This window comes from Leuciscus leuciscus (assembly GCF_965113295.1).
Source record: "Leuciscus leuciscus genome assembly, chromosome: 21".
NCBI classification, from domain to species: Eukaryota; Metazoa; Chordata; class Actinopteri; order Cypriniformes; family Leuciscidae; genus Leuciscus; species Leuciscus leuciscus.
This window is the reverse complement of record NC_138745.1, coordinates 12,055,515-12,077,972: the sequence shown is the minus strand read 5'-3', so window position 1 is coordinate 12,077,972 and position 22,458 is coordinate 12,055,515. Positions and strand designations below refer to the sequence as shown.

The following is a 22,458-nucleotide window of genomic DNA, read 5'->3' as shown; positions in this document are numbered from 1 at the left end:
AACCTTTTATCGCTACCATATTCTTTAGAGGTTTAAATGGATGATACAAATGATAACATGGTTCCAATACAGAAGTATCTCTCTGGTCACAGGGCATGTTCCTCTGTCTTGCTTTTGAATAGACAATTTGTATCCACCAACTTTTGGCAAATGGCGATATCTTCACTTGGTCATGCTTTATCCCTCCAGTGAATTCATTAATACGGACAGGGCTTTTGAACATTTGTCACATATTGAATGAATAGAATGAATAATGCTTTGTGCCCCTGCATCAGGTTAATCTTCATCATAGTACACACGTGGCTTTCAGCTCTCTGATCTTAATCAGAGTATTGTCTGAAAGTGTGGGCCTCTCATATGATACCTCCTTGTGTTGAAAATGTCAATAGACTCTTTTTAAAAGTCCTTGTATATCATTGGCCTGCAATTTCAAAGCCCCGAGGACTGCTTTAAATATTATATATAATATAATGTAATATAATAGCATTATTGTTTGACATACTCATGATTACCCCCTTCAAGCAAAGGGAAGTCTGAGGACAAGGACTAAAATGTTAGGCTTAGCTAGAACAAAATGTTCAACCATAAGCGCTGATCCCGTGGGTGCTCGAGCCCCCAAAAAACAGAAGATATCCTTCATTCACTTTAACCAATCAAAAAAACAATTGAGATTCCCAATATCTCTGATTGGTGGATCTCACATCAGGTCCCGAGGGGTTGTAATATTCTACCATTGCATTTAGCAATACAACATAACAGCCTGACACAAAAGCTTGTGCTTTATTGTTTTTTGCATAATGATTAATTGCATTTAAATAATGAACTCTAAAATAATCAGGTATGTCAGTGTCAGAAACTCGCAACAACACTCGTGGAAAGTATATGTGTTTTCCTTTGGTTGGAAATTGTATTTACATTCTGTGTGTTTTTCTTGGTGAGACACTTTATACAATACAGATTGTTTCACAGCAGCTTTACAATTAAATTCTCAAATGTGATAATGTGCTGAGTGTATGCTAGGTTAAAGAGATGTGTTTTTAATCTAGATTTAAACTGACAGAGTGTGTCTTCCTCCCAAATAAAGCTAGGAAGAGTTTGGGCACTAAATAGGAAAAGGATCTTGGACTTTGGTATTCTAGGTATTATCAACCGGTCAGAATTTTGAAACCGCAATAGACGTGAAGGACTATAATGCGTTTAGAGCTCGCTCAAGTACTGCAGAGCTAAACCATTTGGTGCTTGTAAGTAATTAGCAAGATTTTAAAAGGTGTGCAATGTTTAATAGGGAGCCAATGTAGTGTTGACAGAACCGGGCTAATATGGTCATACTTCCTGGTTCTAGAAAGAACTAGATAGCTTCTGCATTTTGGATCAGCTGGATTTTGTTTATTAAGCCCTGCAGGGCAACCAGCCAGTAGAGCAGGGGTCGGCAAGTAACTTTGGCCGCGGGCCAATATTTTTTTTAGCCAGTAGATGGCGGGCCAGCTACACGGAGTAGGCCTATGGATACAAATTAAATACTCTTATATAGGCCTATAATTGTGGAATATGATGTGTCCGTCACCGTCCGTGGATCATTCATTCAATCTTTTTTTTAATTTTTTTTTTTTATTAAAACCAAAAATAAAAAGATGAAAAACGACTTGTTTTTCCATTATTTATTTCCTGAACTGAAATGAAAAAGAAAAAAAAAAACGAATAAGGACGGGTTTTCTGATTTTCTGATTGTGCTCAGATCAAAAATAGAAAAAATGTATTAGACAAATTTTAATTTTAATTTTTAATTTATGCATATATCAAGGAAATCATTTTAAACAGATCAAGTACTATTGTGGTAACAGATTACAGCCATTTTAATAAAGGTGTGAATAGCAATCATGCCTCATTCCGTACAGTCCGACTTTTGAACTTTATTCCTTTTTTTTTTATTATTATTTATTCGGGACACACACATACACACCTAAGGTTTAAGGAGGTCTGCGCGGGACTGTTTTTTTTTCCGTCCCGCTCCCACAAGGTTCTATTCAGCAACCGCTTAAAATATACTCGGTGTTACCCCCGCTTTATTTCCCGACCTGACGGGTCTACAAAATTTAGATCTCGTTTCCATAATCTCACATTCAAATGTCTCTAACGGAAAGAAGGAGATTAAGTAGCCTATAATAATTATAAATGCTATACAAAAATTGTGTTCGTGTCAATATAAATAGTAGGCTATTTTAACATTGTACTGTCAGCAGAGAAAAAAAATGCCACAGAAAAAAAGAAAGAAATATAAATAACAAATTAAATAGGACAAAGCCTATCACTCAAATTTCTAAGCAACATAAACGAAAATCATATTGCCCTACTGACGAAATGAAGTAGGCTATTTTCTGCCGAACTATTTCAAACATCCTTGCAAAAAAATAATGTTGTTGACTGACAATGGTTTCAGTACCAAACAGCTCCTCAGAGCAGGTGTACAGGTGGTCAGAATTAAGTGCGGATACGCTGTCAAAAGATGTCGGGAGTGCGAGTGGGCTATTGTCAGTCAGACCGCCCGCTCCGTCCAAAGTACACCAGAGTTCTGACCGCTACCGTCTTTTGACCCGCGAACGGACACAAAGTGGTCAAGCGTATAACTAGACGCGGCAGGCGCGAATTTGACGCGCTATTCGCGTCCGGTGTGAACGCCAGTTATACTTTAAAATGTAATCCCGCGCCGCATGATTCCCTATGGGCGTTTCACACAGTATGCGGCGGTGAAATCGCCGCGCGACTACGGCTTTTCTCAAGTAGTGGAAGAGTTTTGTGCAGCATTTAGGACTACCAAAATAATCCGGCGGGCCAGAAAATATTGCTGGCGGGCCAGTTTTGGCCCGCGGGCCGCCAGTTGCCGTTCCCTGCAGTAGAGCATTACAATAATCTAGCCTTGAGGTCATGAACGCATGAATGCACTTGCACTTGCAGCCCACCACACGGTCATCAGATTGGCTGTAGGTTGTGGTTGATATTTTTCTCTTCTTGTATATATGTTGAGTCTGGACCGAAACATTTCTTACAACTGGAATCACATCACATCTGGTTAGATCATGGTGATTCCCTTTTCTGCGGCTCCCTCTAGTGGGCAGCATTAATATAATAGCTTTCATTTTCCAGTTAAAATGGCTGACAGTTTAGAATTTGCTGTATCATAAATTCATGAAACTAAGTGTGTTCACCTCTTGACTTCTTCTCCATATGTGCAAAGTTTTGAGAAGTGCAGACTTTGTGTACGCAAAAATCAAGATATAAACATAATAGTCATAAGGGGTAATACCAGGCACATATAAATAATTTAATCTTCTAAAATAGAGAACTTTTTGTCAGCATGGTCTAGATCTGATGTGGGGAAAGTTAAGGGTCTGACAAATGGCCTAAGAAAAAAAAAGACAAAGTCACTTTTTTTTTTACAAATTAGAATGGTGATACATTTTTTTAGATAATCATAAAAAAAAAAATATATATATTCGGGATAAAAGCAAGGATTCGGAAGAAATAAGAATTTGAATTCTGTCACACACAGTTGCAGAGTTATTAGCTAAAGCTTAAAGTTGCCACCTAGGGTTGGCTCAATACCACAAATTTGGCTTTGGTACGATACCAGAAGCTACTACATATACATTTATTTTTTCTGCAGAGCTGCTTTACAGCCCGAATGGAATTAAATCGATACCATAGGTGACTAAGCAGCCTCAAAAGATAACTGAATAAAAAACTATTTTATTAAGAACACTGCATGAAACTGCAGTAACAAATGTGTTTCTTGTTTTCAAGCATGGATATATAAACAACATAAACAGCACTTCTCAGTGCTCCATACTAAGTAAAACTGAAGTAATACAATTCATTTTTATTAAATTTTTTATTATTGAACTATTATTGAATTCCTATAATTGAATTATACAAAAAGTGCAATCTTCCTATAAAAAGTAATAGAACAAGTGATAGATCAATTATTTGCATTTATGCTCCAAGATCTGTTTTGACATTCAGTATCAGGGTTTGTTTTGCCTCGTACATTGCTATGGTGATCATCACTGACAATCATTGCAGTTTCGGATTCAATCCACTGTTTAAATAAGGTTGTCATTTCAGAAACTTTGAAATGTGCTGTTAGCAGCGCTCCAATTATAATCACTGAGCATTGTGCCGATGACATACCAAGGTTCGTAACGATATGCCAATGTGCATTTTATGACAAAATTCAAAATGGTCAATGCCTAAAAGGGTTGACATTGGAAAATTTGGTATAATTCAACTCTGTATGCTGCACTGAATCAAAAGATACCAGATTTATGAAACACAGCAAGTAGCCTCATAGGTCATGCTTTTGATGACGTGTACCAAGTTTGGTCTGAATTAGGGGTGGGCGATATGACCAAAATCTTATACCCCGATATAAGTAATTGTATTTCACGATAACGATAAATTACACGATATAGTTATTTTTGCTTTAAATAAGGTTTTTATGATATACATTTTTGATACCATTGAAATTTCATAATTCTTATCACCATTTTCAATATCATTTAAAAAACTACTAGCCTAAAAAGCTCTCAACCTTACTGAAGACAAGTAAACTGTGATAAAGAACGAGCAAAGAAAAAAAAAATACAATAGAACAAATAGGCTACACAATGAAATAGACCTACCTGAAAAACGTCAAGCACTAGAAATACTACATAAAATGTATTAAGTAATCAAATGTATGAAAAAAACAATGTATTTACTGTGTAAATTAAATATACATGTATTCTTATTAAAGTTACAAAAGTGATTCAGTCAAGAACAGAGAGATTTTCTCTCTTTTTTTTTGTACATTTGGATGCTGTCACTTTACGACCGACTTCACGGATCCAATATACTTCTGCGTTTTCTCTCTCAACTGTTAACGTTCACTTAAGACATAAATGACTGTTTACTTGCGAATACATGGTCAGTTTGACGCATAGGTATGTGTATTTAACTGTTCAAGCCTAATTAGATGGCAAAAAGCACTCACTTCAGTTCTCGCACTCTATGAGCAGCGGCTTCATTCCTTGCATCTCTCAGACAGCGCTGAGAAACAGTCTCTCAGACAGCACGTGCATATACTGAAATAAGTTCTATTTCTCTGCTTATTGTGTTTCAACTGTTTAAAATCACCTGTTTTTAAACTGCAATGCAGACAATAAGCTTCCATGATGAAGCAGCACAGCAACGTCACATGAGCCTTACTGCGATAGAGACGAAAGTCCAAAATCTCTACCCGTTGACATTTCTACCGGTTTATCGTGTCTGCCGGTACATCGTCCACCCTAGTCTGATTACACTAAAGAGTTGCAGAGATATAACCGTACATATTGACGTGCTGTCGTACTCTTTGACAAATATGTTCGCACATTATTTGAGAACAGTGGTAAAAAACAAACAAAATGGATGAACCGGCTAGGACGAGTTTGAAAAAGTAGGTTTTTTTTGTGCAAAATTCAAGATGGTGAAAAAAAAAAAAAAAAACAGCAGACAAAGCGATTCTTCCTTTTGAAATGTTGTCTAATGTGTGACCCCCTGTCGCCGATTCAACATGTAATCTGCCCACAACAGCAGCTAAATTGTACCCCAGACAGTCTTGTAGTGTGAGAAGTACAGGGATCCGATGACTTTGAAAATTGTGTAATGTGTTCCTTGCATTACATTCCAACTTGAAAGCTTTAGAGGAACCCCTCCCCTATTAATTATACATAATCAGCAGTGATGTAGTTCTAACAAAAATGTAACATGCTCAGCACCAAGGAAAGGAGTTGAAACTACTGAATATTCACTTACCCTTGCGTGCCTTATCATCATGCCAAATTATAATTTCTTTGGAAGTTTACTCATTTTTCTGTCTTTAAATCACAGAACGTGCATGTCAAATAATGTGAAATGGCCATGTCATGCATTAAAACACTGGCTGTTGTGTACAACTTGCAAACAATTAGCTTTTTTCATATTTCATCATGTCTCTTTTTCCTTTTTTTGCAGTTTTGTCCACATCCATGGTGGTGAACCTAGCTGATGGAAAGGAACGCTGTCAAACAGCTCAACATGGTCTCCAGGCTTCCCAAGTTTGCTTCCCATCCCTCAGTCACCACCATGACCCCCCTTCCCAAAGGATCTGCCCTCCCGGTTTCCTCCATGGAGTCTAAAGTTGGACCTATAGGCAGGCACAATAGTTTGACACGTGTGCCATCCCTAAATTGGAGAAAGGGTGAAGAGGACAGTGGAAATAAAGTTCAACACTCTGGCTGCTTGGATGAGGAGAGTAGTGTAACTATAGATTCTCAGTCCCCAGTGATGGTGACTAAAAAGCCTTTCCCTACAGCTGCAGTTAAATGTAAGAGTGCAGTCCCAACTTCACAAAGTAGCTGTCCCAGGAGTATACCCCAGCCTAGCAAAACCATTCCCCGCATGACTACTCCCAAACGCCTCTCCACAGGGAATCCCCTCTATAATGGTATAGCTACTCTGCATGGTGGTAATGGTAGTGGTGGTGGTGGTAATGGTAGTGGTAATGGTAGTGGTGGTGGTGGTAATGGTGGTGGTAATGGGCGTTATGGCACCTCAGGGTCTTGTCTTGGTCATGCATCCCAACAAAGAACCCTGCAGGGCAAACTGTCCCTGTCCAACGACAGCATCAAGTTTTCCTCTAAAGAGAGCATAGTGCACTCTCAGAGTTTCACCAACTTCAAGAGGGCAACCTGCCCCTCCAGCCCACCCATGACCCGTTCCTTCTCCTTTAACAAAGCTACAGAGCTTGCTAAAGAACTCCCCAGACCTTTAGTACAATCTCCAGTGGCTAGATCACCCCTCATTCAGCCAAATCCAGTATTATCTGATGGGAAAGTAGGTAAATATGGGATTGCAAGGCCCTCTGTAACTACTAGTGATCATCTTTCGCCAACGACCACAATAAAGAAATCACTTTTACCCAGCTGTTCAGGTAAGAAACCATCTATGCTCAGTTATAGACTTACACGACCAACAAACACCACCAAACATCTCCGTCCTGTTGTCCCCGAAACTGTCCAAAAAGAAGCAGAATTGAGTAAAGATATCCAAGATCCTACACAGATTGCAGAAACCAGTTCAGAACCAACCACCAACAATGAAAGTATTGAAACTACCCCAAATGAGACCTCATTTGAAGTAAATGAAGTTGAGGACATTCTGAGTCCTTTCATGGAGGTTTTTGATGTTATGTCGCTATCTTCGTCCTCCTCTGTGGAGAATAATGATACTAGTGAAGAGTACATGGATGACTTTGATAATCTCGGGAATGGAGGTGAGACCCTGCTGCTGCCTGTCCTCAAAGAAGGGTTAGACCACTTTGGACTATGTACAGATGCCAACACCCTAATCACCAAGTGCAATGAGGAATCATCGCTGACCAACCTGCACACCTTCTTGTCCGAATCGGTTGACTGGGCAGGGATGGGACTCGCAGGTTTGATTGAGAATTTCTTTATTTCCATTACACCTCAGAACTACTAATCCCCATTTCTGCATTTTGACTGTTCAAACCCTAGGTAACTTCTGAGTGTAATACATGACCCCTGCATTGGTGTCCTAGTTTGTAAGAATGTTCCTAAATGTATTTCTTGAAAAATTATAATAAGTACTTTTTTTCTTCTAAAGAATGAAATGTAATCTGATTGGTTTGGCAGTTCTTGCTGAAGACTCGCTATAATTAACTGAATGAAAAACACCTCAAAGGCGGTCTTTTTGTACTACCTGCAGATAACTGTAATACTCTTAACTTATTGATCACTATTTATTTGATTTAACATTAATATTTGAGTCATGACTGGCTTGAGGGGAGTTCAGCACTTTCCGGTGCGTTTTTATTTTATTTGATGTGTTATGTGTTTTAAATAGCTATTTTTATAGAGCCTTTTTTTTTTTTTTTTTACTGAATTTTAAATTAATCAAATAGTCATGTTAGGCATAATCATGCCCTTCATTGTTTTACATTGTCGATCATTGGTGTCACATTGGTACTTGTGTATATCCCTAATTATATCGAGTATGTCCATCACTTTGCAAAAACCAAACAAAAACATACTGCGTGATGTAGCCTTTTCAGTTTAGGTTAGACTACTTGGCATTTAGAGTGCACGCTATCACTGCGTGATTTACCCTATTAAAATGCAGAAAAAATGTCCCTGGATGAGTATTTTTCTTTTAGGCTATGTTTATATCATATGATATAGTCCCCCAAATATCAGCCCGGTTGCAAATGCGATATTAATTTTATACAACCGTTTAAAAAACAATTAAGTGACTTACATTTTAGATCCAATATTGCCTGTTGCTCTATTTTGCAGATGAAACTAGTTCCAAACAAAGCCATGATTGTTTTGCATCTTTGAGCAACACACAGTGGTGTTTTGTTACTGAAATTAAATCGGTCCATTAACTCCATTTGTTTGAGTTAATGATTCAATGAATCACTCATTAACAGTGATTGTATCAGTGGTGTTCTGAGGAGGCAAAGTTTAAATGTTTTTTTTTATCAATGAACTTTAATTTCATGTCCCAGTTACACTTAAAATGGTCACATTTTCCTGGTCAAATAAACATTACTTTACACCACATAAAAAATAAACCAAATGCAATTCTATTTTGTATATTTACATTAACAATGTAATTAATGTACTATTTATTAAAACCAAGTAAAAAATTCTCAAGTTAGTGTTTTTTTAGGCTTTTTTTTTAATACATTTATTTCGAAATAATAACTAAAGGCTGTAACAATTTAAGCAATATATTTTATTTGTGAATGTGATCTGATGTTCAGCTGTTATTTTTAACAGTGAACTTATTTTCGAATCATCAGTTATCAAGCTCAATAAACACTGGTGATCACAGACACGAAGATGTACCTTTAATTTCACCAAACTAATTGCTTACTAAAAAATCCCAGCAGTCATCACGTTTTTGAGGCCATTTCAAGTTTAAATTTGACGTGACATAAAGCGGTGAAATCTAAGTGGCTGAGTTGTTTACTTACTTTTTAATTAGTCTTCCCAACTCAATAATTTACTTCATTCAGATAGATCATTCAGGTAGACACGAAAACAAGGCGGATTTATCGCATGAACCAATCATATCCAACCATAGCGCGATGGAAGCATTGCCTCCTCTCATGTGACTTTCCCCATTCATTCTCAATTACCCCGCACCAAACCCATCACAAGCTTTAAGGGGTCTGTTAAAACTCAATGGGCTGTTGCGGAGCCAGAGGGGTGTCCAGGGGTGTCCAAAATAAAATTGGCTACATCCGTTAACCTCCTCTTAAAAGAAGCATTTATTTTGACGCACGGCAGCGCAGCACATTGTTAATGTATTAATGCTGAATACTAAGAGAATATTAACGTTATTTGCAAAACACAGACAATTAAGAATAAACAATTCTTAAACAAGCGCAGAGCTGTTCAAAATCAGTCAAAAATATTGACTGGTTTCTACAATATTGGTAGCTTATTAAATAAAATATAATAAGTATTACACATGATATTCTTTCATGGTCTATGGACCTCTAAAGTTGCCATGGCCACCCCATGTATTAAAGTCTAGTTCCGCCACTCTCAATGGGTTTAGAGAAGGCAAGAGAGATGCAGACTTTAACTTTACCTGCTGTTGTCGCTGTTAGTCACTTTAGAAAAACAAGGGATTTATACACTTTTATAATATGGATTATTTTCTCATCCAATTTTTTTTATGAGGCACTGCCTCCCTTGCCTCCTCTGAGGAAATGCCCCTGACTTGAATGTACATAAACTTATTTTTTTTATCAGTACTTCTCAGAATTGTATGCAATATTGTATATGCATAGTGTATATGCAAAGCTGTATACACGGTTTCATGCTGCCTTATATTTTGGCCAAGACAACGTGGCAGATCCATACTGTCACTAACATTACTTTAAAATATATTTCTCTGTCACTTTCTCACCCATTTTATTGTCTGTCTTTCAGCTGGTAAAGATGACTTTGAACACGGGACATCTCCTACAGGCGATTTTCCTCATGGCTCGTCTCTGGACCTGTCACCCTCAGACAGCTCTGGAGGGACTTACATGTGGGATGAAGAGGGGATGGAGGCACTGGCAGACTCTGGACACCCCTGTGGAAGCTTTGACTCTGATCTCAACAGCATGGTGAGTCCAAAGCTTTATGCAGTGATTGACCTAAGCAACTTACAAGAGAGAAGTAACATAATTTTTATAAACATTTTCATAATTAGTGGATTATTGAGTTTCATTATTTTATCTGTTTAAAAAAAAAAAGAAGTTTTTAGTAGTGGTTCTTTAACTTGCTTGTACAACTAGCCTTTGTGGTCTTTGGCCCTGCGGTGGAGAATCGCTCCTCTAGGCAACTCTCTGCAATCTTCTTTCCAAGCTCCTAAAATGCACTGCCAAACTTGTATGAATCAGTGTGCTTAATGGTTGACTTTTAAAATCACAGTTGATGAACACAGTTGATTTTTTTGTGTCTTTAAGGGGACATAACACACACAGTTTCTGCCAATCTCATGTCAATCTTCAGTACATATAGAGTAGTATTGCATCCTTCATATCTCAGAAGAGTCTTTCATTTGATCAGATAAATAAAAGACAGATACAGCTGTACCCGCTTCTTTCCGAAAACGTTCAAACTCCTGGAGGCGTGCCGTGAAGTTCTGCCGATGACTTCCGTAACCCGAACAAAGAACGTTGATGGGCGTTGCTCTTGCGCTCGCTCTGGTTGATGTGTGTGTGCGCGCTCTTCCGGGAGAAGTGCCCATACAAGGAATTCCGCCCTTTATGACGTCATACATAGCCATACTCGAAAAAAACGTATCTTATACCCAAAACTTATATGAACCCTGAAGGAGTGTATTTGACACAGTCATACGTCCTACAATTTTTTAAAAACTTTTATTTGGCCATGTTTAGCGTGAGAACCCAACTCTTTAACAATGTACATAAGTCAGTATGCAAGAAAAAGCATTAGACATCCCCTTTAAAGTGAGGTTTGTCTTGTGCTCAAAGCCCAGAGACTGACTGGATAAGGCTGTCAGTTTGAGTTATTGAAGGTGTGTCTCTGATTACGCATCATAATTCTGAGAACTCCAAATTGGCTCCTGCTGATAGTCATTTGTCTTTCTTCTGGCAGCAGACGATCAGATTGTCAGCTTCATGACCGTTAGTAAATGGTGAGGTGAAATCAAAGTCAAATGAGAGGATGACTTGGCATTTATGCTCAAAGCACTAGCCTTTATCCTCCTTTGCATCAATAATATATTGTTAAATGCCTCTCCCTATTATATTTATCTTTCTGTTTAAGCCAGATTACAAATCTTTCAATTAGTGTAAGTGCGTCTCTGTTTAGTTATTATTTAGCAAAATATTTATTTTTGTAAATATGGCACATATTAGATAAACAACAGCTGCATTTTCCTATCATTGCTTTTAATGATTCAGTGTATTATAGTAATACTTTTTGCTAAATAATATTGAATACAATTTGTTAATTATATTTGGCACTGATGAGTGTGTACAGCTGCCACTTAAAGTTTGGGAAAGTCGTTTTTGAAATATGCTGTTTGGAAGTTAGTCGGACCGATACAACAACAAACATGTAGCCAATCAGCAGTAGGCGGCGTATGGCGGCCGAGGAGAGAGAACAATCAAGAGGGAGATTTGAAGAAAGACTGCAGAAATAGAGATGGGACACAATACAAAAGAGAAAAGCTCAGAAGAAATCACTGGAAATTAAAGGGGTATGTCTAGGCAAGAGCTTTAGGTCCCACGTTAATATTAGAAAAGCTGTCCAGCGCTGGAGAAGGCTAAGTGGAAAGGCCTGAAAACAGATGCGGTCAAGGCTAGGGAAAAGAGGCCAACTTGGCATGCCAATTTTGCAAATGGAGCTTGAGGTAAGTAGTTTAGCGCCATGTTGCGTTGATCAATACGCCATTTCCTGTTACACTTTTCAGTGAAGACACATTAAAGCCCACTCGCAGTTTGCAAAAACACGCCTAACAATCTTAGACTGTGAGAAACAAGATTCTCTGGTCTGATGAACCTCAATTCTGTTTCTGAAGGAAACCAGCTGAACAAAGCAGCTGAATTAGTGCTGTGCAGCCTCTTTAGTAGCCTACTTTCAAGGGCCACATGGAGGCAGCAGAAACTCACAAACATTCAAAGCGTCAACCATTTCAATAAGCTTATCATCTTCCAGAACATCTTACATATAGTTCATTTCCTCACCCTCATGTTGTTCCAAACCCATATGGCATTCTTTTTTTCTTTGAAACACAAAATGAGCTGTTTTGCAGAGGATCTTTTACATGAAGTGAAAATTAATGGGAACTGGAGCTCTCAAGCTTCAAAAGTAAAAAAAACAACAAAACAAAACAAAATAACAATAATGTATCATAAAAGTAGAATATAGCTAAAATATGACTCATGCACTATTTTTAAGTCTTATGCATTCATGCAATATCTTTTTGTTTAAAGATACAATAGGTGATTCTCTACAGAAATCTTATTTGTTATACGGTTTGAAAGTCTCCTCATATCCTGATAGCAATCACTATGCAACAAAAATGTAATCATTTATTGATAACAATAATTCTTCCAGCTAGCAATGTAGTTTTTCAGCAATGTTTAGCAGAATAGTTGAAGCTACACATATAAATAGTGATGTAATCAGATCACGATTGTGTTTATATGGTATTTTACAATGGCTTCGAACACTGCTCTGCCAATCATAATCGGGCTTGTATCTATCTGTTTTATAAATTACCTGATATCTTGTAAACACAACTTTGTTTCCAGACATTCCAGATTTATTTTCATCCTTTCCAGTCTAGTCCTTGCTTTAGTCTTTTCATAGGTGCTCTGTAGCTTTTTCACGTTGGGGCTTTGTTACCTTACTATCCTTCAACTTATTCGACACTTGCTCAAAAACTGATTATTTAATCACAAACTGATCATTTTAATCACAAAAAAAAAAAAAAAGTCATTGTGGTTTCCAGCTGAAATGAACACTAGTGGCAGTAAAACACCTTTTCACACAATTGATGATTACAGGCACAGATTATCATTAAGTAAATATTTGTTTTCACTCGTTTCCTTGCACAGTTCTGTTATAACCTCTAAATACTTTTACCATAATGCTTGATTTGTAAATTAATATATTTTGTCATGTGCATCACATAACCAGCTCCATATCTATGACTTCTGACTTCTGAACTTTGCTCAGGAGAAACACGAGTCACGATAAAAGAGAGTAAAGGTTTGTAGTAGCAAGCTAAAATGGCATGGTTGCTTCAGCAAAAGTGTTTCATATCTGAACTGCCGCGATATGTACAACCACATATAAGAAAACTTGCTGCAGAACAAGTACCGAGACTTGCTACTGCCAATACATTCACAGACGTGCTGCTGTGAGCATGTGATAAGCCCCATAGCAGATCTATACAGGTGGAGCTGGGGAAGGTGAAGGGTTTCTGAAAGCGCGCTACAGACTGCTAACAGCAAACAAAACCAGTATTTGCTGCGTTATGTAAATGACGATGCGATCGCTACCAAATTGAGTTTGTACCTCTCAGCCTGCGCCATCTAGAGTTTCATGCCAGAACTTGGTATGGATTCTCCTTCGCTCCAATAAGGACTTCTGGCCAATCCAGAAGTTAGCATCACCCTGATTTTCTCGACAAAAACCAAACAAGATTTTTCCATGGTTTTTGGATTATTTCAGAAAATAAGCTGTTACCAACAAAACTTTATGATTCTTACACGTTTTGTTCATCATGATAATCTTCACAATTGAACACAACTTTCATGCATTTTCAAGCTTGCATACTTTCAGCAGAAGTAAAAAGCTAAAAGTAGGCTATTAACGAACTACACTACGGTTTTAACGTCACAACCATTAAGCTTACACAATCTCTTTCAGTCTTTATTTAAAAACTTTAGAATAGTTTGCAAGAAAGTGATTATAAACACAAGACAGTGAAAACAGACTTCGGACTAGTTTTCCTGGTTTGCTTGATGAGGTTTACTATCCCCGAAAACCTCTCTAGTCCCATTTAGCCACTTGATAGCAACGGCCTTTTAAAAACAAGTAAAAACTTTTAAAATAAATAACAAGGAGGTATTACTGATGTATTCTATTTCACGGAATAAAACGTGAAAATATCTTGAACTTGCTTTAACTATACCTTATTTCAGGCATTTAACCAAAAAACATTCTAAAAACCCATTGACTTCAAAAAAGTGGAACCAGTGCTAAAATGCTAACTTGTTTCTCTGTTTTGGCCTACAAAGAAGCGTCACCCCTGCAGCAAATCATTTGAGCTAGAAAATATTTGACTCCCTGGTAACCATTTCAACAAAATTAGATTGTAAATGTGAAACAGTAAATCATACACATAACACATAACACACACACACACACACACACACACACACACACACACACACACACACACACACACACACACACACACACACACACACACACACACACACACACACACACACACACACACACACACACACACACACACACACACACACACACACACAAACACACACACACACGCTGTGACTTGTCAAGAACTTGTCAACCAAGGAAAAAAAGTGACTCAGGAATCAACCAAGTGAGAAAGCTCCTCACAGAACGTTTGTCACGCTCATATATCAGTGCTCCTTTTCTGATTGGCCGAGTCAGAAAGGATGATTTCCTCCCCACTGCTTATGTGTATTTCCTCAGACAGTTTAGCTGACCCAGTGTGCTGTGTGTTTACACCTGCTGTCTTGACTTGGGTCATGCTGAACGTAGGATATGAAAGTCATGAAACTGTGTTTCAAAGTGAAGTGTCTGAGACACTGTGGAGCCAAATATGGTAGTGTACTCGTAAAACTGACTAAATAAATGTATATACAGTAGGATGTATTTTAAAGCTGCCGTCGGCAACATTTTTTGGATCATATTCAGTGTAATCGACACTATAATCCGACAGAACAACATAAATAAGGTGGTTTTAGAAAAAAACCCGAGCTTCTAACTCCACCTGGAGCGTGTTATTTGTTTTGCAAAAATCCAGCGCTCCCGCTTCATCAGGTCCAATCAGCGCAGGGGGGTGTGATATCTGACTGTCAATCACAGGTCGTGCACACGCCACAGATCCCCTCTCCCTCGCGCAGACGCGCACGTTACAATATCACATGCACACGACACGCCTGAAGTTCGCCTGGAGATTGCATGAAGCGTGATGGCGGAGAGAAAATCTACTAACAAGCTTCCAATTCCTCGGTTATTGCTATCTATGGATAGATTAGCCAGGGCTGCCTACCTCCGAGTCCATGGTGTTGATAGATGCTGAAGAGACGGACGCATTCACAGAAAATCAGGTACACACGCACAGTGACGCACTGACGAGCACGACCTCGATGGGAGGGTGCTCGCTGGTAGTGGGGAGGGGCATGAGAGTTGTAAACATTCAAAATTTTGGCTAATCGACCCAATCTGCCAGACTTGCCGACGGCAGCTTTAAATTTAGAGTCTTTCACTTCTGGGAAAATAAACCAGCAGCGTTTCGATCTAACTGATTTTCGTATGACATGCCTGACAATGATTTGTTTTTATCAAAACATTGCCGTTTTAATTAAGAAACATTAAAAAAAGGGGGAATAGGCAAAATAACTGACCGGTCAGATGAGACAGTGCTCCACTAGGGGGCAGCTTGTTTCCAACAAGATGAATTTCTACAAGATTGTTGTTTGCAAGAGAGATGCTGTGACGTTATTATACATAATTTTTTCTCTCTCTTTCTTTCACTCTTTTATACTCTGTTCTGATCTCCCTCGCTTTCACTCTCGTCATATGGGCTTTCATTGCCACGTTCTCAACATTGCCTAGTCATTTGGGCTGTTTAGAAGTTTGATGCATCTCCCTAGTTCACAAGGACCGTCTGTTGTTGTTGCCTGCCAAGCGTCACTTGAGGGCCCTCACTATGGCACTGAATCCATTAAGATAACACATGTGTCTCATGTTTTTTTCTTTCCTGAAGGCAAAACCTAAACTATAACCATCCCCTGAAGAATCTGCAAGATCCTAAAGCATTGGATTTTAATTTTAAACACCACAAAGGGTGTAACTAAGTAACTTTTTCCCTTGGTAAAAAAGTTTTAGGGTGCAATGGGGCTAAATGTACTTTTCACTACTTTCAAAGTGTATGATTGCAGAAAAAAAATATACAAATACTTTAGCTAAAGTAATATGTTTTGCATAATAACCAAGTTGTCTCTCTAATACACCCTCAAAACAATCATTTCAGCAAAGTTTGTACCATATTCTGTTTATTTTGGTAAATAAAAAACTATTTAAATAAATAGTATCCCATAATTAAATATGGCTTTTCAGTAACAATAAATTATATTTTATATGAAATTATATTTTAAAATATGGTTTCATATAGAGGTCGATTGACCGGTTTTGCCGATTAATTGGCACCGATAGCCGATTGCTGGAACAAAATATTTAGCTATTTTGATTAGATTATCAAGTGTACTAGAATTGAAGCAAATATAGTGTGAGAGTATACATACAATATACACATTTGTCTTATTTCAATGCTATGGCCTTTGTGTAGATATAAAGATGGCCACCTTTAAGCATGCATGACTGTTTGGATTTATGTGAAATGGTAACACTTTACTATAAGATTCCACTTGCAACATTAACTAAGGTAAATACAAATATTGTTCATTGTTAATTTCAACATTTACTAATAGATTTTTACATTTTAAAGTTGTATCTCTTAACATTAGTTAATGCACTAGAAACTAACATAAATAACGATCAAGGTATAATCAATTTAAAAAGTACAGTACATTTGTTTTTCAATTTTTGTAATAAAGTTTAGCACTATTTTTGTGTTATGTTTGTTTTCATTCAGTATCCATAAAAAAAAAAAAACTATCGGTTGATTAATCAATTATCGGCCAGCGTGGGCCATCCTACTTATCGTCATCGGTAAAATCCACTATCGGTCGACCTCTAGTTTCATTATAAATGTGGTTATTATCTCCAAGGTAGACACCCAACTTAATAAATTATATTAACCATTTTAATCTAACCCCAACAATAGGATCGCCATTTACCCCAAATACTATACTTTTACATATTCTTCAGTTATTGAAAAACTTTCGATTTAATTACCTTGAAACTGAAAATCATTAACTAGACCTTTGTCTTAAAATATATTGGGTATTTTTAACGATTCACATTTGAATTGACCATTGTGTTACTGCCCACAATGGCATCAAGGATCAGACACATTGAGTTTTTGTGCCATCTAGTGGTTTAGAAGGAAATAAAATCAAATGTGACATTTACCTGGGTCCTTTAGCCCTGATGTACCCTACCCCTAAAAAAGGGAAAAGAGAACCCTACTTGATGCATTAAAAAAATTACAGAGTTACAGTGGGCAGGAATGTGAACACAAGTCTGTTTACAAGCATAGTCATCCTTTTTAAGTAATCTACTGTATCCATGACTTGCAGTATTTCTCAGGGCTGGACTTTGTTCCATAGTGATGGGTTTTTGGCTTGTTCATTAGCTATTAAATGAGGTCAGCTTTTAAGTTGCTTTGTTTTAGTTTCTTTGACTCATTAAAGGATTAGTTCACCCAAAATTCTGTCATTAATTACTCACCCTCATGTTGGTCCAAACCCGCAAATGAAGATATTTTTGATGAAATCTGAGAGTTTTCTGTCCCTCCATAGACTGCAACGTTATTACCACTTTCAAGGTCCAGAAAGGTGACTACAGTTGTTCAGGTAATGAAGCAATGAGAATACTTTTTGAAAACAAAAATTTTAATGTTAATGTTATTTTCATCGTTCCATTTTAAACATAAGCAACATGTCTTTCTACCTTACCAGGAAGTTGTAAGTCCCTCAGTGGTGTATATAAGGTCAATCCTTATAGTGTAGCACCCGAGAGAGAGAAACATATACAGCTGGCATGAGAGGGGGTGAGAGGAAAGAGATGAGGAGAGAGGACAGAGAGGGGAACATATAAATCTGGAATGAAGACCACCTCTCCTGTAACCTTCCTCTTCTATTGCTATTTCTCTCGTATGTCTGACACATACAAATAATAAATAAGAGATCTCTTGGCAAAATAACTGGTGTTGCTTCCGTGATTCAACAATAATGGGGAAAAGCGTAACAAAAATAACGAGTTTATTCAACCATTTCTTCTCTTCCATGTCAGTCTGTGACGCTGTTCACATTGTGAACACAGTGCAGCGTTTCCGGGTTCTACTTCAGAACGCCAGCTCAGAATTGGCCGGTTTCTGAATCAGCACCACACGCTTGTGTCATGGTGCTCATGTGAACAGCGTCAGAGACTGACACAGAAGAGAAGAAATTGTTGAATAAACTCGTTATGTTTGTTTTTTTGTGCAAAAAAAGCATTCTCTTCACTTTATAATATTAAGGTTGAACCACGGTAGTCACATGGACTATTTTAACAATGTCTTTACTATCTTTCTGAGCCTTGAAAGTGGTAATAACGTTGCAGTCTATGGGGAGTCAGAAAGCTCTCAGATTTCATCAAAAATATCTTCATTTGAGTTCCAAAGATGAACGAAGGTCTTACAGACCTTACATGAGGGTGAGCAATTAATAAAGGATTTTGATTAAAGCAACCCCAGCCTCTGGAACCTGACCTGACGGAGCTGAGCAAATGGCACTCACTGTGCACAGTACTGTATTTTCACAAGATCCTATAAGCAGCCATTTTACTTAGACTAAATAAGTCTCCTTATAAATACAGCAAATAGAGATGATATGCCGTAAGAAAATGCAGAGAGAATGGTTTTATTTTTTTTTGTTAATGGAATATTTAACCCAAAGTGGAAATTCTGCCATAAAACAATGATTTAACTGTAAATAGTTATCACTTTAGATTTTCACAGAAAATGGTAAAATGACACTAATTAAGTGCTTTAAACCAACCTTTATTGAAGATTAATTGCATTATAATTAAGAGTTCATTAAATTGTTTACAAATACATTGAGCCTGTCCCCAAAGCTAAACGTAACCACTTAAAAATAAATCAATCAAATAATGCTATCAATATGAATTTCATACAAATACTCATAAGATCACGTTGTTAAAATACTTTAGTAAGGATTAGGGGTAGGTTTAGGGGAAAGATACAGTTTGTAAAGTATAAAGCTCATTATTTCTATGGAAAGTCCCTATACAAAATGGAAACCCTTTGTGTGTGTGTGTGTGTGTGTGTGCACGCTTAATGTGTAAACATTTGAAGGAACACTGAATATGAATGCAATTAATGTCTTATAAAAGCACTTAAATGTTATTTTCCATCACCTAATCTAAAGTGAGAATTATTTATGGCTAGTAAGTTGTTAACAAAGCATTATCTAACTATCTACATATTAACTAATTAAACAATAATAATTAGTTAGTTACAGTAACAATGAATGAAGAATTCACTATTTGTATATTGTCTATTAATGTATTAACTACAGTTATAAACTATTAATTAACTATAAACTAATAGTTTGCAAATGATTTGTAATTGCACTATACTTATTATAAAGTGTTACCAAAGATTTTAGTAAATAACAACATAAAATTGGTCTTTGTAACAAATCTATTGTATGGATTTAGGGGATGGATTTTTAAAGGTAACTTTTTAAATAATTTCCGGTTTTTTTTTTTGTGTGTGTAATTTTTGGAGATTGACAACCTTGAGGCCTGTTGACACCAACATTTTGTTCAATTTTCGCAAGCGATTTGTACAAACTAACGTTTTTCAGTGTGTAGATTTTCTGTCCTGACCTGTCTCTCCACATGACAATTCAGCTTGACAAGTAATTGCCCTCACTTTAGTGGCCAATGTATGGATGTCTTTATTTCTTCCAATTTGATGATCTAGTTTTCTGTAGATGTAATTGTTTTTCTACTTTTTCTCCTCCTTACCCTTTCCTTTACCATCTCTTCTCCCTCCCATTACTAAATGCTTTTGGGACAGTAAACCGAGAACATAGAATGTTACCCTGAGAAATAAATATGAGAATTTATCATGTTTTTGGGCCAGATTGTTGGCAAAGAAAAATAACATGAATTTGTGTCATATCAAAATAATTTTTTGATAATAGATGGATTGTCATAATATGTCAGTGGAGTGCTGAAGATCCAGGCCCATGGTGTCATCATAGTCCGAGAGATGCACCTGAAGTGAGGGCTTCAACCCCTAGCAAAAGATGGCGAGGAGGGCCGGCAAATTGTAGAGCATAATCTGTAATCGATGAGTTTCCCTGATGTAGATGATAAAGCTGTTTTTCGACCAATAAGTCGCTGACAGCTTGATAAGCGCTCAACCAAGCACTTGAACCGATTTCTCAATCGGGTCCAAGGCAGGTAAATGGGTGGATCTCTTGAGCTCATGGTGAGTGGTCTCGTCTGTAAATCACCTCCAGACGAGGTGATGATTCCAACAGTGTGTTTTTTGACAGAATGTGCACAAACTAACAAAAGTTCCAGCAAACTTAACTGTGAACAGCTGAATGGGTGCAGCAACAGAGTTCGAGGAGTTGTGTGGTTTGCCAATTTTGAACAGCCAACAGTGACTTTATGACCACTTAGACTTGTCAAATTTAGGCCTGGTTTCACAAACAGGGCTTAGATGAAGCCAGGATTGGGCATTAGTTCAATTAGGACATTTAAGTAGCTTTTATAAATGTGCCTTAGAAAAAATAATTAAAAATAATTACTGGTGTGCATCTTGAGACAAAACAATTTTATGGACATATTTTAAGATATGTCAATGCAAGTTGCTTTAAAACAGCTTAAACATGCATTTTAGTCCAGGACTAGGCTTAAACCGGGGGAATGTCCTTTTTTTGAGATTGTAAAAAAATCACCACATTTTTTACCACTCACTACTATAAAATGGTTTTACAAAAGAAATCGGTCTGTACAACTACTACAATACAACAAATAGTCATCTGAAACCATTTGACTGCTGTGTGTGAAGAACAGACCAGAAAATAAGTTAAACAAATCTTGCCATCCACCTAGCTCTCCCTGATGGATTAATACAATTCATAACTAACCACTCTTTTTTTCCTTGAGTGAATCAGTTGATCTAGTTGTCGAAACCATCTCATTAAACCTTCAGGGTGATACAAGATCTAATATATCAGCTAGCTGTATATCAGCTATATATCAGCTATATCAGCTATACTGTACAATCAGCTAGCTGACTGTACAGTATATTGTCTCTTACACTTTAGTCTGTTCCTCACATACAGCTATAAAATTTGAAATATAGTGCTTGCGTTGTATAGACTTATTTAATGATACCTTTATTGTGCTTTGTTGTTCTCTTTGAAGAATGAAGTCAAAGTTTCCAGTCATTTTAATTGCGTGGGGAAAGTTTTATTTACCTGAGGTCCTTCATTAATTCGCTAACTACCTGTCTGGTGCAAAATGTTAACAAAGAACTGATGACCTAAATACAACAGACATTAAATCTACTTTTCACATCCTCTCTCTTTTTTCTGTCTCCCTCCACTGTCTAGAGTGCTACATCATTTCAATACAATGTGTTCAGGCTGTCACACACCACTGACACAAGAACCCCTCTAAAATATTGAGTGGTGACTTTTTCTTCCACCCCTTCTGCCTCTAAAAGTACCTCTCAAAAACCGTCCGTCGTCCGTAATCTGTCGTAATCTGTCAGTTTAGTCATATTTTCTGGCTTGTTTCAGTTGCTGCTGGGACTCAGAACAGCAAAAGCATGCAGTGTCAAGAATTCCAACATGAAGGTTTAGGAGATGTGTTTCTCATGTAGACCTTTATTGTCATCCAGATCGGCTGGTTTCAAGTTAGTCTAAGGGTTCGCTTGCACGAAATGCAAATGTTTTTCTTTGCAGAGAAGACAATGTTATCAAAATGACCCCTGTTCACACGGATCCGCGGAAATGACTAATAACGCAGTATTATGCATAACAGACAAGTAGTTGGCGATGTCACTTTGTAAAGAAAGACTACGTGCCTGCGCACATACGCATTCTTTTACTACAGTGCACTCGAGCCGAGCACACATGCCTATAGACACAAATTACATAATTTATCATTTATTTGTCTAATCTTCATTCTAAGGTTGTTAATACTGTATTATTACTTTGTCTTCTGGGCAAATTTCAATCCCAATTTTAGAATGTTCTCCCTTGATATAAAGACCTTGTTACTTCCTTTAAGAAAATATCAAAACCTTTGAACGCAATATATATCATGCTTGAGTCTGTTGTAAGAAACATCAAGTCTTATAACCACTTGTGATGATGTCCGCATGCCACCCCTTAATTCTTACTTA

The 22,458-nt window shown here is 37.3% G+C and overlaps 1 protein-coding gene across 6 annotated transcripts in view; it reads left to right on the top strand.

Annotated features, from left to right (window-relative positions):
* Nucleotides 1–22,458, top strand: part of ccser2b (coiled-coil serine-rich protein 2b) — a 435,236-nt gene that overhangs the window by 14,470 nt on the left and 398,308 nt on the right. For all 6 annotated transcript variants that reach the window (XR_014201002.1, XR_014201003.1, XM_082151401.1 and 3 more), the window contains exons 2-3: nt 6,028–7,489; nt 10,023–10,204. Coding sequence is in view for 4 of the 6 variants with exons in the window: in XM_082151401.1 (XP_082007527.1) it covers nt 6,061–7,489; nt 10,023–10,204 (1,611 nt within the window). In the remaining 2 variants the exon portion in view is untranslated. The remainder of the gene's footprint in view (nt 1–6,027; nt 7,490–10,022; nt 10,205–22,458) is intronic.